At 42.9% G+C, this 16,617-nt stretch overlaps 2 protein-coding genes across 7 annotated transcripts in view; both read left to right on the top strand.

Moving 5' to 3' along the window:
* The window catches only part of WDR91 (WD repeat domain 91), a 28,361-nt gene extending 24,262 nt beyond the window's left edge, over positions 1 to 4,099 (top strand). For all 3 annotated transcript variants that reach the window (XM_056799731.1, XM_001367452.3, XM_056799730.1), the window contains exon 15: positions 130 to 4,099. In XM_056799731.1, the coding sequence (XP_056655709.1) occupies positions 130 to 294 (165 nt within the window). In that variant the 3' untranslated portion in view covers positions 295 to 4,099. The remainder of the gene's footprint in view (positions 1 to 129) is intronic.
* On the top strand, positions 291 to 16,617 carry CYREN (cell cycle regulator of NHEJ). 4 transcript variants are annotated; one of them, XM_007504363.3, is made up of 5 exons: positions 6,493 to 6,649; positions 8,406 to 8,632; positions 10,871 to 10,946; positions 13,353 to 13,636; positions 15,795 to 16,617. In XM_007504363.3, the coding sequence occupies exons 2-4, from the start codon at positions 8,490 to 8,492 to the stop codon at positions 13,596 to 13,598; spliced, it is 465 nt and encodes a 154-aa protein (XP_007504425.1). In that variant the 5' UTR covers positions 6,493 to 6,649; positions 8,406 to 8,489; the 3' UTR covers positions 13,599 to 13,636; positions 15,795 to 16,617. The 4 variants fall into 4 exon arrangements, with proteins under 4 accessions (XP_056655710.1, XP_007504426.1, XP_007504425.1 ...); XM_056799732.1 differs by lacking the exon at positions 6,493 to 6,649 and adding an exon at positions 291 to 428 and having other exon boundaries at positions 13,353 to 16,617; XM_007504364.3 differs by having other exon boundaries at positions 6,476 to 6,649; positions 13,353 to 16,617.

The following is a 16,617-nucleotide window of genomic DNA, read 5'->3' as shown; positions in this document are numbered from 1 at the left end:
TTACAATCTAAATAAGGGTTGGCCAATAAAATGAGCTAACTTTTTTCTAAGGGTTTCTTCATTTCCAGTGGCCTGCCATTCCAGAGTTCTCTTGCTTATCCATCTCTTCTTTTTTGTCTTTCTTTGCAGTTGGGCAATGATGAAAAAGTCCTGGAGAGCTGCCTGAGCCTTGGGGGTCACAGAGCCCCAGTGGTCACAGTAGACTGGTGCACAGCCATGGACTGTGGGACTTGCCTTACTGCATCCATGGATGGCAAGATCAAGCTGACAACCCTGCTGGCTCAGAAATTCTGATGGGGCACAAGCCAGGGAGGCATTCCAGGATGCCCCCTGTGGAATCAGTATTAGCACGAGATTGAGATCACTGCCTGGGAATGAAGAGGCAGGGGGAACACCATTGCATTGGGGTTTTCTGGAAAGACTGACAGGTTTGTGGTGACAAGCTACTAGCTACCTGGGGGAACTTTGGGGACAAGAGACCAAAGAATTCTGGTTCCAGATGCCCACAGACTATAATGTGGCCTCGAGCTCTCATCAGTTTGTGGCAAGTGGCTCAGCAAGACAGACTTTGGGTGACTGTTGCTCTGGCTCCTGGGACCTAGACAGTATTTTGTGTATAAATAGTTCCACTTTACATAAGTGAACCCCTCCCCAGATCTCTACAGAAAGCCATTTTTACATAATGCAAATTTGCCAGTGGATGCTCAGAAGACAGGAAGAGAGACAGGAAGAGGTTAAGAGCCAGTGGAGAAGAGAGCCAGCACCTGGTTCAAGCCTGGAGAAGTAAGAGCAGTAGCAGGGGCCAGAGCCAGCCACACAAGGGCCTGGCTGCGACCGAGACGAAGACCAATCACAGGGCAGAAGTGGCTGGGCCCGACTCTGCCTCTGGCAGAAAAGACAGGCAATGCACAGGGGCTGGGGGTAGATGTGCAGTACCCAGGCGAGGATGAACCAGAGACAGACGTGGAGTGGGATACGGCAGAAGGGCTGGGTGGTCAGAGCTAGGCACAGTCCCTTCTCTTGGCACCAGAGGTCTCAGCTAAGCCCTGGGGCAATGGCAGATCTTTGAGGGTCAGCCTCGGCTTTCATGTAGAGGGTTCTTTTGCTGGTGGGTGTGGAAGGCCAAGGTGGGGTGCTGAGCCGAGGGCAAGAACTGGGGAGAGAGTGAAGTACTGAACAGTCGAGCTAATGTAGGTGTCTTTGGAATGTGTATTTCCTTCAGAATTCTTTACATAAAATCAAATTTGCATCATGTACATTTATGTAAAGTGAGAACTGTGTATATTTATCTATTTCTCTCTTTCTCAAGAGAATTTTGTTCTCGTTGTCATTTAGTGTTTTTCTATAGAAGTAATTAATGGAAGAGAAGCTGCTTCTGTAATTCTTTTCCTGGTGATACTTGATTGTGACTCTTATATATCATTCAGAAAAACAGAAACATTGTCCTGGGAAGCTTACCTGTCTCCTTACTTACCCAGGTAGAATTAAGATGAAGCATGGTAGTGTGGTGTAGTGGATAGTGCTGGATTTGAAATCAGCAAGATAGGAGTTAAGTCTTCCCTCTGGTGTTTCCCAGCTGGGTGACCTTGGGCCAGTCACTCCTCCATCTCTCAGCTTTATCTACTAGCTTATATAGACTGGTGGCAATCTGTACTAGTGGAGAGATTTCACACATTGATGAAATCTCAGACCTTTAAATATGTGTTACTTAATCCGTGAGCTTTCCATAGTATCCATCAGACTAAAAGGGTTTGAGGTGTTGGTTTATTGTAGAGTTAAGGCTATTTCTATAACTCAGTCTGTAATTCTTACTCGGTCCATTCCACGTAGGCAACTGTATGTATGTATGTGTGTTTATGTATATACATATATATATATATATGTTTATATATATGTGTGTGTGTGCTTTCTATACCAGTTACTCCCCCTGGACTGTTAGGAAAGGCTTATTTTTCTGCTTAGAAAGCTTTGTGAGGCTATGTGGGAAAGATGTGCAGCAGATCTGAAGTGATGCCAAGAGCCTCTGGTTTTAGCTGTCTATCTAGCAGTCTGTGTCCATTCAGCTCCTAACAGTAGTCTTACGCCTTCTGGCTCATAAGGTGGAATAGCACCAGGCCTTGGCTCTCTGTTCTATTCCCCCTGTCTCCTGTGTACAGATAGAGGAACACCGACTACCCTTTTGCCAGTGAAGGAATAGAGAAAGATAGTGATTTGTCTAGGTTGTGAACTTCGGTGGCAGAGCTCCGCCTAGAAGCCAGGTTTCTTGTTACTCAGGTACCATAACTAAGCTAGTTTGTTCATCAGTTAACAAGCAGTAAGCAGGCCTGATACATGCCTTTGAATTCCATGTTTCCTAGGCAGGCTTGTTTGTTAAGGGTGGATAGCTCTCTCCTCCTTTTCCATAGCCTGTGGGGAAGAGATAATAGCCTATTGGTACTCTTGCCATAGCTATCCGAGTGAGGACTGGAGTCGGCAGATCTGGAACTATCTAGAACAGATGGCTGAAGAAATAATTTCTAGCATCTACAGAACACTTAAAAGGTCTGCAATGTGCTTTACGTGTATTCTCCTTCCAGCCTTACAGAGCCCCTGTGAGGGTAGGTACTAGTTGAAAATGTTATGAAATAGTTATCCCTTTTTACAGATGAGGTTAAATAATTTGGTCAGGGTCACACAGCTAGTAAATGTCTGAGTCTGGATTTGAACTCGGGTCTTCTTGACTCTTAAGTCTAGAGCTCTTTCCACTCTCTATCCACCTAATATTGCCATTGAATTGGTTCATTAAAGGGATCAGTGGGAAGTTCTCGAGGCTGACAAAGTATAAGCACAAGTTAATAATCACCACTGCCTGCGTTAGGCTGGTTCTATCCCAGTTCTGGGGCTTCAGCTCTAGACTTGAGGGTATCCTCAGGTTTCTCTGATGGCTACTAGGAAGATAGTGAGCAAATCTAGGGCTTTGTCCTTTTGGGGAATGAAGGAGAAGTGAAAGAAGGGAAATACTGAACCTTCCTTTGAGCAAGCCTGAGGTGCAGTAGCAGATTAGGGATATTCCAGTTCCTGGACTATTGACCATTTCCCTCTGGAGAAAACACCCTCTTGCCTTCTTCGTGAAGGGCATGTTCACATCTTGAAATCATGTACTTTGTTTTCTCTCCAGGCCACATATTTTGACTCTTCCCCTTCCCTAAGTGTTTTTCAGAGGAAAATATTTTCTTCCTGTAATTTCTCTGTTGAAATGGTAACCTTGATTCATCTGTAGCTAAGAAAATACAGCATAGCAAGTAGAGTGTTAGCCTTGGAGACTAGTAGATGAAGATAAGATTATGTCTGACCCAGGGCAAGTCACTTGACCTCTTGAATCTCAGGACACTTTAACACTTACCTCCCAAATTATTGACAGATTGTAATCTATATTGGTGTTCCACTGACAAATCGCAGACCCATCATATATCTAGTTAAATGGATAGATATGCTAGCTTGAGGGGAAAAAAAGTCATGTTCCTATTCTAAAACTCCAATTTAGATGGACCCTTCCTATCTATACCCACTGTAAGTATCCTAGTTCAAATTCTCACCACCTATTGCTCCCCTCTCCAATCTATATTACACACTGCCGGTTCAGATTGTATTAAGGGGGCTTACACCTTTGCACTAACCCCTCTGTGACTTCCCATTACCCACTTAATAAAGTGCATACTCCTGGACACTGGCATTCAAGACTCTTTACAATTTGATTCTACAAGCAACCTTTTCCAGGCAACTGAACTGCCCATTTCCTAGTCTTGTTCTTCATTCTTTTGTCTCTGCTCCCTCTTCAAGAACCAACCTGTTACCAGCCTCATGCAGCCTTCCTTCTCAGACTCCCTTATTATCTTCCCTCAACTATCTCCTGGCACTTTTCTGTGTGTTTGACAGGGACCTCTTTTTGCACTTCACAATTCTGCCTTGTGTAGTTGTTATTAGTATACTTACATTGTCTTCCTTCCCCTATTAAATTTGTAAGCTCCTTGAGGGCAAGGGCCGCATTCTTTTTCACATCTGTATACAAGTGCCTTGCACATAGTAGAACCTTAATAAACATTGAATTTGTTGAATTATATGACTGATACCTAGCAGTGGCTTCACAGGGCGCTGAAGGATGTTGACATCCAGGTAAGTAATGAAATTCTTTGTCTCCCCTAAGAAGCTTAATCCTGAAGGGTGTTTTATGTTCTGGCATAGTGGGAAACAACAAAATGTTTTATTTGGCAAACACAAATTTAATCCCATTTATACGTACAGATGTTAAAAATTGCCTCAGTTCCTTAAGGCACTATTCTGTTTCAGAGGGAATTAGAGAGCAGTTCTCTCTGAGGTAGCTAGGTAGCACAGTGGGTAGGATAGAACCCTGGACTTGGTGTCAGAAAGACCGAGTTCAAATTTGGCCTCAGACATTTACTGGCTGTGTGACCTTGAGCAATTCACTTAACCTCTGGCTCAGTTTCCTCAACTGTAAAAGGTGGATAATAACAGCATCAATTTCCTAGTATTGCTGTTAAGAATCAAATGAAACCATATTTGAGAAGCGCCTGCCACATAGTGGCCAATATCTAAATGCAAATACCCTCCTGCTTCTCCCCTTTCCCCTTATTTAATACCATAGTTACTTCTTGGAAGCCCCTAGAACTGTATTTCTCTGGCCAAACTACACTGTAACCCAATGGAATCTCTGAAATTTCCATTGTGGCCTACTCTGCCATATGAAATTTAAAATATGCTAGCCAACAGGATATTGGTAGCTGCCAGGCAGTAAGGATGTCTACTTGCAACTCAAATGGCCCGAACCGTGTAAGGAACAATTCTGATTCCTGTACCTTCCTTGGCTTTTGCATGGTTAAGTCACAACTTGAAGAGGGGATTGGGGAATCCAAGATGTAAGTACAATATAATGGCACTAAAACTGCCTTCCCGCATGACAGCACAATATTTGACATATAACAATAACAATAGAATCTGATGATTTGCTATTTCTTTCTAAGGTGGATAGTAGACGAGGTGTCCAGTGCTCCTAATTTGGTTCCTATTTTGAGTATCAGAAACTATGTGAGAAACTGAGGTTGAAATTTATAATTAATTATAATTAATAAAGTTTAGTAGATTCCAATGAAGAGTTGAGAATTTGAAAATTTCTTTCACCTAATTAATCTAAAGAACAAAGTACTAAAGAACAGTAGCTAGAATGTAAGTTTTAAGTTGGCACAATTGGTTGAATGTTAGAACATGCTCTAAAGTTAGATCTTTGTAGGGCATTTTGTAGTTATTTCTAAGGTTTTCTATGCATTTTGTGTCTTTTTCTTAAATAGGACAAGAAGTCTTTGAATTCCAGTTCATTTATTCAGTCAATGTCAATCGAATACCTACTCTGTTCAAAGTTATTGTATAGTTTGTGGATAGAATGGTGGTGGAAAGGATATAAAAATGAATAAGGTGACAACCAACATTCTATTAAGAGAAGCTTCATATATGTAGAGTATATGTATATATGGAGCATATGTTAATGTTTCATAATCATCATAAGGAGTATTTGTTGAGTAATTTTCAGTTGTGTCCAACTCATTGTGAGTCCTCCCCTCTCCTTTAGGGTTTTCTTGGCAAAGATACTGGAGTGCTTTACCATTTGCTTCTGCTCATTTTACAGATGAGATTCAGGCAAAGAGGGTTAAGCGACTTGCCCAGGGTCACAGGGCTAGGAAGTGTTTGAGACTACATTTGAACCCAGGTCTTTGTGACTCCAGGCCTGTAGCTCTGTCCACTGTGCCACAGCAGTCCTAAAGGCAGTGTCAAAGGATTTCGGGGGAGGAGAGGCTTGTGCCTCTAGGGTTCAAACCAAGGCTCCCCACGTGTGAGGAGCGCTCTGGCTACCCTACGGGTCGGATGCCCCTGCCTTTTCCCTATGCTCATTCTACCCTTCCCTGGCATTCTCTCCCTTGTCAAGGCCGGTACATTTTTGCTTTTTACCAATCTCTCCCTTTCAGGGGCTAAAAAGCCCCCGGAATACACTAACCAAGCAGGCCGAGGCCCCTTCTGGAAGCCCCGGGCGGAGACTAGGTAGCCTCAGGGAGATAACGTGCCGGTTCTAATAAAAGAGTGCAGCAAGGGCAACTTTCACCTTTCATTGGCTGTATGGAGTCGTTTTCGGGGAACAGAGGCTTCCGGAGGCACCGTTTTCTCCTTTCCCAGCCGAGAGCTCATCCCCGATCCGGATACCCAAAGATTTCCCTCAAAGACAGGGCCCTCCGGGAATGGCTGCTGAAACGGGCTTGGAAAATATTCAGTCCAAACGCGGGCTGAGTGGCCCAAAACTCGGGTTCCGAGCCGCCAACTTTTAACTGAAAATCCTGAGTCAGCATCTCTCCCTAAGGGGGAAAGCCTCGGGGCAGGCCCGCCCCTTCACGTTCTCTCGGCGGACGGCAGAGGGAGGAAAGGGAAAGTGGGCGTGGCTCCTAGAAATCGGCGCTGTGAGTGGGGAAGGGACCTGCGCCAGCCGGCCCGTCAGTAGCCCGCCACCAGGGGGCTCCTGGGTCTCAGCATCCGGAAGTGCCAGAGCTGGGACCGAGACCCTGGGGGTGAAGGAGGCGCGGTTCCTAGCAAAGGTCTTGAGCTCCGGACGGTAAAGGAGAGCGGTCGCGGGACTCGGGACCGGGCGGGGACTTCTGGCTCTGTCTTCTCCCAAGGAAGGAGGCCCAGCCTCAGAGCCCGGATCAGGGAGGGGAAGGATTGGGAAGGGCGTGTGTGCGTCCCCGGGCTGAGCCCTCCCGGGCCTGGAGGGAGAAGGAACTCTGGAAAAGGCCTTGGAAAGTCTGGGGGTTATCCGCAAAGGGTGTGGGCAGGAATCTTGGCCCTCTGGGTGACTCCCAACAACATACTGGGTGCCTCTGATCCCCAAACCACGAGGGAGGGACGTGGGGCTCGGTGGTTTCCAAGGGCCTTACCAGGCCCATCATAGAAGATCGGAAGGCAAGGGGGTGGGGGAAAACCCCAGACTTTGGGGAGAGAGGCCCTAGGAGCAGAGCGGGCTTCTGGCAGCTCTAGCCTCAGCTTCCTATGCTTTAAAGAAGAGGGGTCTTGATTTGACGGCCTCCAAAGGCCCCTGTGGCTGTGATCCTTAGGGGAATAGTAGACCTGGGCACCTTCCCTGGAAATCCTCGTCATCCCTCAGTTTCTGCACCTGCTGTGGGCTGGGTGCTGGGCCAGGGCGGAGCTGGTAATCTAGGTGGGGAGATAAGGCAGTAGGCAAGTCAGGCTGCCTATATACCAAGTGCCAAATGGTGCCGCTGATAGGAACAAGAATTAGGCAAAAAGAATGATCCCCAGAGCCAAGTCAACTGATAAATCACCTGTTAGGTGACAGACCCTGTGCAGAACACCATCCCTACACACAAAATACATGGAAAGGAATCTTGCGTAAAGGGAAGGGAATCTCCCAGGGAAGCTGTGGGAGAGGGGAGGGGGGCAAGGGGCAGAGACTGGGAAAGTCCTGCAGAAGTAGGAGTTGAATTGAGCCTTGAAGGACCCCAGGGAAGCATCCAGGAGATGGAAGTGAGGAGTGAGAACTGGTTCCAGGCATAGTGGAGAGAAATGGTGAAAAGGGAGCGATTTGGGAGGTGGAGGGCTAGGACTTTTAGGATTCAGTTGAACAAAGTTTTATGATGTGTTGAGGGCATTTTGCTAGGACTTTGCCAAGAGGTAGGTTGGCTCTGACTCTTAAAAGACCTACACAAAGAGATTCAATTAAATGAACATTATAGTACATGCGGTGCTGACTGGGAGGTTAGAGAGAAGGTTTAGAAGAGACATGGTCCTTACCCATATGACCTGATAAAAATCTTTTTAGGAGGAAGAAGGGTGTGATCATATGAGTAAAAGCAAGAATGTTTTATTCCAAGAATGGTCAGTAGACCAATTTGACTAGACCTAGTGCCAATGGGCTGCTTTTCTTTTTTAAAGACAAATCTGCTGTGTTTAGGTAAACTGGAAAGAGCCAGTGGGGGGGGGGGAGGGGGGAGAGACAGAGACAGAGACAGACAGAGACACAGAGAGATTGATTAAAGATACATGAAAGGGAATTATTCATGGAGCCAAGTCCAGGGCAAGGGATGGAATCACTGAATCCTACCTGTTAGGCCTGCACTCAGACATGGGACTCTAATAATTGTAAGAAAAACCCAAATGAAATATCTTCCATTAAGCCCTCCTTGATTACCTCTGCCAAAGATGATCTTTGAATTCTCTTGTCACTATTTTACATCTTTCTTATGGTGTTTATTTTATTTGGAAGAAGTGTTATTCAAGACAATAAGCATTTATTCTATATGTCAGGCTCTGTGCTAATAATACAAATAGACTTAACTTTTTTGTTTTGACAGGTGTTTGTCAAAGGCCATCAGTGGGCATTTCCTTCACCTATGGCACTACCTGGGTACTGAGCACACTGCCTGAGGACTGGAAATATGGCAGATATACAGCCTGAGAATAAAAAGAGGGATCTTCCTCCATGGATGACAGCCCAGGTGCCTGGGAGGAAATCAGTACCAATGTGGAGACCAGCTAAGAGGAAAAAGATCACAGTGCAGGCAGCAGATCCATCATCAAGGTGAGTTTTGCAGAGAGCTGCTATTCATCAACAAAACCTCTGTGGTCTAGAACCATCTTGGAGGAGCAGTGGATAAAAGAACTGGGGGACTTTCTGGTTAAGAAGTTAGGTGGACACTATGGGCAGTGGTATTTCCAGAAGTTAGAAAAAGTCTATTTCATGGTTTGTTGCTCCTATCCATTGGCCCCTCCAGGGTCATATCCCTCATTCCTTGAAACATTTATTTTTGGTTCAATTGATAAAAATCCTGCACCATAAGAAATGATGAGCAGATTAATTTTTTCAAAATCATGTAAAGATGTGAAATTATGAAAAGTGAAATGAGTAGAATCAAGAGAACATTATATACAGCTATAGAATTAATGCTTGAAGAATACTTGTGAATGTCCACCTCCAGAGAAAGAACTGATAAATAGAAACACAAAAGACAAAGTTGATATGTACATTAAAAAAAGAAGAAAAATCTATTTTTCCCTTTTCCTACCACTGGAAAAAAGAAAAAGAAAACCTTTGTGACATGCACAATCAAGCCGATTCAAATTCCCTAGCAGGCCATTTTCAGACAATACATATTTCTTTAGCATCCTGAGTCCATCACTGCTTATTCAAGAGGTAGGCAGCATTCTTTGTCATTTATGGAGTCATGGGCCACCATTGCACTGAACTCAGTCCTTAGGGCTTTTAAAGTTACTTGTCTTTACAGTTTTGTTATTATATAAATTGTTTTCCTGGTTCTCACTTTATTTGACATTTATTTCATACAAGTTTTTCAGATTTCTCTGAAACTATCTCATTTGTTTTTATGGCATAATAGTATTCCATTATGTACCATAATTTGTTCAGCCATTCTCCAGTTGATGGGCACTCTCTTACTTTCCAGTTTGGAACTTTCTCTTTCTTCATCTATCAGTACACCTCTTTGTAGAAGGGGAGCATCCAAGAGTGTTTGTCTATTCCTATTCAGAAAGACCTCATAGATAGGAAAGTTCAGGTTCCTTCACAGGACTGCAGCATTTTAGAGATCTCAGGAGCCCAAACTATACTCCCACAAATATTTCCCACAAAACATAAAAACAAGTGTTCAGCTTCTGAAGACTGACAGTGAAGGGCTACATGTTTTCCCTTACATTTGAATGTAAGCTTCTTAGAGAACAAAAGAAAATCCAGAAGGGCACCCAGACAAGGAAGACAGGCTTGAAATTGATGTCTTGAATGTATTACACTTAAAAAAAAAAGGAAATTATTCCGAATAGAATAAACATTTGAATCCACAAATCAAGTGCAGCTCTCTCTGTCCTTTGTATATGGAAAATACTTATGTTTCTTGGTATTTGTTAAGTTCTTAATAATAAAAAAATGAAGATTATTTTTAAAAAGTAAATTCTTTGAGAATAGGAGCTGTTTTGATCTATTTTAGTATCCCCAGGGCTAGTGCAGCTCCTGGCACATTATAGGGGCTTAATAACTGCTTGTTGATATAATGATTTAAAGGAAACCCATCCTCTTGTGTGTATTGTTAGGAAGGTTTCCTAGTCAAAACTGTGTTCTTCTCTTTGCATTCTCCACCCATTCTTTTGAGTTTTGCCCATTGAGGCCATATAGAACAAGTCTCATTCCTGGCTACCGCTTAAAAACTTAGAGCTGTCTTTTGGTTCTGATCTCACACACCTATTTTTGTCTCATCTCTCTTCTCCAGGCTTCTACTAATCTAATCCACAGTCACTTCATGCAGAAAACATTTCATTAGCACTTACTATGTCTAAAAAATGTGGCTTGATGAAGAGGTAAAGGTACATGAGATAGGATGCCTTCCCCTTGTTGCTTTTTAGTGTTTTTCAGTCCTTGGAGGACCTATGTTGTACCTAGAGAATCACCTGTCAGTGGAAAATGTAGTGAACACCGATGACAAGCCAGGTGTCATCCAAGATCCATAGTTAATCATGTTATTTTTAGTTGCTTGAGGGATTTGACTTTTCTTTTGTGCATATGTGTCTCTTAAAATGTCAGTTGGATATATGTGAAGGACATATGACAGGGAAAGGCAGGGGCTAAACAGTAGTTTCCCATTTAAATTCCTCATCCCTAGGCTCCAAAGCCTATGTGGAACTAGCTGTTCAGATCAGGAGGATGGGTGTGCTCTCATTCTTGGCTTGGAATACGCCACTCTCAACTCCAGTTCCCCTGTTTACCTGCCTGAGACTCACCTTGTATCCATCTTTGCCTTCATTTCTTTTTCAGTCTTCACCCTATCCGAACTGTGTACTTCATGAATGAAGCAGAACTGGTGGATGTTGCTCTGGGTGTCCTGGTTGAGGTAAAGACCTTTTATACTAGTGGATGCTGATTTGTATCTTTGTGGCAGAAAACTCTTGGGAGTAGATTTGAGGTCTTTAATGTTATTGAAAATAGTATTAGCATTCCTGATTGACTCAATGTGATCTCATTGGGAGTCAGGGAGAAGGAACAAGCATTTATTAAGCATCTATAATGTGCCAGGCATTGTGCTAAGTGTCTTTCAAATATTATCTTATTTCATCTTCACAATGACCCTGGGCAATAGGTGCTATTATGTTCCCTGTTTTATAGATGGGGAAACTGAGCAGAGGTTAAGTGACTAAGGTTCTGGGGACTGGATTGAACTTGGATCCTACTGACTCCAGGTCCAACCTTTCCTCCACTGTGCCACCTAGCTGCTAGTCTATGTAGTGGTCTTCAAGTGTTTTGTTTGTTTGTTTGTTTGTTTGTTAAACCTTTACCTTCCATCTTGAAGTCAATACTGTGTATTGGTTCCAAGGCAGAAGAGTGGTAAGGGCTAGGCAATGGGGAAGTGCTAGGAAGTGTCTGAGTTCACATTTGAACCCAGGACCTCCCATCTCTGGGCCTGACTCTCAATCCACTGAGCTACCCAGCTGCCCCCCTTCAAATGGTTTTTGATCATATATCCCTATTTATAATTTTCTTCCCTTGTGGATGTGTGAGGTAGTATTGATTTTGCCCATGGAATCTACACCTGTGCTGTGGACACTTGGGGAAGAGTTGGGTTATAATTGCCATGAAGCTTCTCAAAAGGGAAAGGATGGAGAGAAAGGGTGTAAATTCCATGACTGACTGTTGTGGGGAATGTGATATGTGATTCATCTTCCCACTCTCTGATTGGTTGATCACATACTCCCTGGGGTTAAGCTACAACCTACATGGGGTTAGGCTGCAGCTCCTACTTTGGAGGATGCTGATCTGGAGGCAGGAGAACTGGACCTTTGTTCAAGTCCTGGCTTTCAGTAGTTGTGAGTTTGAGGGAAAAGTTTTTTCTTCTGTCAGTTTTTTTGTCCGTGAACAATTATTTTTAAAATGGTGGGAAATTCTTACGTTGTTTGCCTTACAAAGTTGTGATGAGGAATCATCAAAATAAAATATGGAAAATTATGTGACTAAATTGGGGAGTCAAGGGCACAGTTTCTAGTCCTGGTTCTGCCACTGATTAATGGGGTGAAGGGTATGTTATGTGAACCTTTGGGCCTCAGTTCCCTTACAAAATGTGGAAGTTGGCCTAGATCAGAGTTCTTCAACTTTTTGTAGCTTAGATCCCCTTTGGCAGCCTGGTGAAGCCTATGGGCTCCTTCAAAGTAGGTTTTTAAATGCAATAGATAAAATTCCCATGATTTCAAATAAAACCACTTGAATTGAAATATAGTTACTAACATATTTTTAAAACCAGGTTCACAGACACTAAGTTAAGAACCTCTGGACTAAATCACCTATAATACTTTCCAAACTTTATGAATCTTGGACATATTTTAAAAATGTTACTCTCAACCAAGAAGTCTTCTCCCTCCCAACTTTCCCACCTATAATAATGGTGATGAAGATGATGACAGCTGACAGTTCTTAGTTCTTTTAATGTTTGCAGAGGATTTCAGTGCATTCTTTGATTTGGACCTTGCATCACCCCTGTGAGGAAGTGGTCCTATTATTGGAATTTTTCCAAGGTCTCTAAAGCTTAGGCTCATAGAGATGAATTTCCTGCCTGGAGTTAGACAGCTAACAAGTGTCAGATGTGATTCCTGAATCCTGGTCTTGCTGACTCCAAGCCAATATTCTCTTTCTCTTGCTCCATGCAGCTGGCCACCACTCATCTTCCTGGCTTCTCACCTACTTGTTTTTCTTCCTCCTCTACAAAACGGAGCTAGGAAGAATATGGATTTCTGTGTGTCTGTGTGTGTATCTGTAAGGCCTGTTGACTTTGTTCTGATAACGCTATCTCTGTGTTGGGAGATAGGACGAGTGGGGAAGAATTCAACTGTTAGGCATGTCTGTGATTTCTTAATGGGCTTCCTTTCCTCCTTGAGTTCCTTTGAAGTTCTTTGACTCTGCCCATTTGAGAAGGGTTCTGCCTAATGAAGTTACTCCTTCCTATTTCCCCCCTTTCCCTTCTTTCTGTTTTGGGACTTGAAGCTGACTTCCTCTTCTCCTCATCAGAACAATTCAGAGGTGTGTATGTGTGAGGAGAGGCAGAGAGAAGGGGAGTGGGGAGGAAATGTAGATGGTATGGAGGAAGATGGTGAGGGGGGAAGGAATGATTCATGTAGATCATCAGTCATTTGGGAATCCAGTGAAATAATGGCCCAGAAATTACCCTGGATTGGTAGGAATCTTGTGTCCTATACAGATAAACTAGAAAGTCAGTAAAAATACTGTTCTTATTGTTTCTCTTCATCTGCAGTGCCGTAAACAGGAAAAGCCCTTGGAGCACACATTGCTGCTGGGAACTGATAAGGACCAAACTGCACAGCCTGAGTCTCCCTGGGCTTCTGGGAGCAGGAGTGATGGAGAGGAGGAGGTGGATGATACCCCTCAAACACATCCCTCAAGCAAGCAGGAGTGTTCTGCCTCTGGCTACAAGAAGGGCTCAGGAGATGAAGAGAATGAAGATGCTTTAAAATACGTGAGGGAGATCTTTTTCAGCTGAGAAGATAGTTGAACTTTTTAAAATACTTTTTGTTTTGGGTATGTTGGAATTCTTCCTTGTCCCTAGTTGCTGATTCTGACCAGTAGGGGATGCAATCGACCAGTGTCTCCCTAGGTATCTTCAGAGTAGGCCTTTAGGCCTGGGCATGAAATCAGGGCCATTGGATTGATTGATAGATGATTATGTGGTAGTCAGAGGTTAAGTCGGTGGCCAGAAAGTCTTCATAGTTTTGGTGGTCAGTCTCTGCTTCATTGTTAAGAATCCTCGGGAACCTCCATGATTGTCAGATTCTGGGGAAAACTGACCCAAATCTATCAACATCTAGCTAGATGACCTCTGGGAACCTTTCTAGCACTCCATTAAGACTAGAAGGTTTATAAGGTTCTTTTCAGCTTGAAATCTATGAAAGAGTGCAAGTGTTTTCAATGCCTTAGGCAATGACTCTGGTGCTGTTTCCTGGTTATTTCACTCTCCTTTACCTCTGTTGCTGCAATGGCCTTGAAGCAGATCTTGGCATTTTATATTTCTACAGTTAGGGATTCAAGTATATTCTGAATTTGTCCTCTCTAGAATTTGCAGAGTTATGATCCTAAGCTGATTGTATTTTTTTTCAAAGTTTCATCACTAGTATAAAGCAAAGTCTTGTTACCAGGCTAGCTAATGATGCCAATGTCTGATCTACCCCAGGTTTATGGCATTTTCCCAGACTACCTGTTTAAGTCATGCAAAAAATTAAAAAATTAAAAGCTTCCAGAAATACCAGCAATTCATTTGGTATCATATTTTCAGTTTCAGAGCTTCCTTCAGGCCTGAATCAGCTGTAAAAATTGTGGCTTTTGGGGGCAGCTGGGTAGCTCAATGGATTGAGAACCAGGCCTAGAGATGGGAGGTCCTGGGTTAAAATATGGCCTCAGACACTTCCCAGCTGTGTGACCCTGGGCAAGTCACTTGACCCCCATTGCCTAGCCCTTACCACTCTTCTGCCTTGGAGCCAATACCTAGTATTGACTCCAAGACGGAAGGTAAGGGTTTAAAAAAAATTGTGACATTTGAAAAAAAAATGTTCTGTTTGTGTTGAGTGGAAGCATTATTCGGATGAAATGAAAATACAAGAAAATAGAGTGAGCCAACCATCTTGCAAAAACTAAACATTGCTTTGTAGTGTGTCACAAAGAGATACCTAACAGTGAATTGGTGAAAAAATCCTTAAATTCCTTTCCCAACATGATGTACAATTCTAAAAAATCAAAACAGGATAGGAAAAAGTCATAGATGTTAAATTGATTAAAGAAAAAGAACTGTGGGATTGAAACATTCCCCCTTAGTGATTTGTATTAATAGTATGATCCTTTAAAAAAAATTAAAATTAAAGATGTTTCACTAAGACAGGAGCTGATGACAGTTTCAGATTTTTCAGAATCAAGAGGTATAGCTGAAAGAACACTAGCCTTGGAGTCAGGGTGCTTGGGTTCTAAAGCCCAGGCTCTAACACCTATTCATTGTATGTGACCTTGAGCAGTGACTTCACTTTCCTGATTCTTAGTTTCTGGGTCTGTAAAATGGGGACAAGATTTGTTCCAGTTACCTCACAGAGAACACTTTGTGAATCATTAAGACCTATATAACTTTGAGACATCCTAATGCAGCCATCTGATCACTGGTTCTACTTCCTCCAGAGATGCCAACCACACCATGTCTCAGTTTTAGTAAACAATCTTGAGTTGCTGTAGCTGAAAATCCAACTGGGGGCCAGTTTGATAGGCTCTCTCCAAGAGCTTCTTTGGACTCAGGCAGCAGAGAGAGACTTGATTGAATCCATCATTGAGTCCTCACTAAAAACTTTCCTAGTTTTATTGGACCATAGAGCTTGTCCTGCCCTGATGCAGTCTTTAAAAAGCCATTATTTGCACATGATGATGAGGTTGGGGTAAGGCTTTAGGAGAGGAACAGAGGATAAAACACTCTAGGGCCTGGACCTGCAGTCTTCATTTGCCTAGAGAATTCACATGAGGAAATTCCCTCTTGCAGTGCAGGTTTTGCACTGTAAAGCAGTAAGTGGCTAAATGACTTGTCCAGAGGTTACATAGCCATTATGTGTCAGAGGCTGGAAGGCTGGACGTGCACTTTGGCCTCCTTAGCTCTTGGGCCATCTCTATCCATCACATCACACTGAGTCATGGTTGTTTTTCTCTCTAGACTCCATGGGACCAGGGGGAGGGAAGAATGGAGGTACATAACTAGGTGTGGCAGTTCATCCTGAGTTCGTGCAGAAGTGAGAGGAGGATCAAATCTTCATCTTCCCTCCAGGGTCCATTGAAGGAGGAGACTGCCTTTTACTCTGCAGCTTCTGTCAGTCAGTGGTCTTAGCAAGCTGTGGAGCAATATCTCCACAGGAGCAAATAGAACCCTTCTCAACTGATGCCAATTCCTGGGAAAGAAAGAAGAACCCTCTTCTGGTTCTTTGGATATTTTTTTGATGCCAGTGCCCCATGGGCTCTTTATTAACCTTTTGTTGTCTGCAATTTTTGCTATTGGACTGGCCCTTCTCTTTTTCCTATCATAAAAGGCCTTGGTGAAGTTTTATACATTGCTCCTTGCTTGCAAGTCATTATTGCTGTTTCTCTGGTCCTTTGATTCTAGAGGCTGACTGATGAGGTGAAAATTCTTTTGATCTTCCCCCATACTGGAATCCTCATTTATTTTAGTTCTCTATCTCCCCAGTTCCTATCCTTGTCTTCTTTTCTCTTCCAATTCTCCCTCTGGAATTCCTACTCTTTGAATAAGTTTTTATTTATATCTTCATAAATAAAATTTACCTTTCTTTCATTTGCTTTTATATTACCTAAATTTCCCACTCTAGTTCCTCTACCCCATACCTACCTCCTCCCAGAGAACTGTCTTTTATAATAAAAAAAGAGAAAAAAAACTGAATGATATAAAAAGTTGGATAGTATATATAATATTAACATCTTATAAGATCTTTTTAAAAATAAAATTTTATTGGTATATTTTATCTTTA

This window comes from Monodelphis domestica, chromosome 5 (genome assembly GCF_027887165.1).
Source record: "Monodelphis domestica isolate mMonDom1 chromosome 5, mMonDom1.pri, whole genome shotgun sequence".
Classification (NCBI taxonomy): Eukaryota; Metazoa; Chordata; class Mammalia; order Didelphimorphia; family Didelphidae; genus Monodelphis; species Monodelphis domestica.
Note: the sequence above shows the minus strand (reverse complement) of the source record. Positions and strands in the feature narration are given on the sequence as shown.

Excerpts from the sequence above, each read along its gene's own strand:
- CYREN (XM_056799732.1), top strand. The coding sequence starts at position 8,490 with ATGGCAGATATACAGCCTGAGAATAAAAAGAGGGATCTTCCTCCATGG. Across the intron at positions 8,633-10,870 it reads GCAGCAGATCCATCATCAAG|TCTTCACCCTATCCGAACTG; the intron begins GTGAGTTTTGCA and ends TTTCTTTTTCAG. Across the intron at positions 10,947-13,352 it reads CTCTGGGTGTCCTGGTTGAG|TGCCGTAAACAGGAAAAGCC; the intron begins GTAAAGACCTTT and ends CTTCATCTGCAG.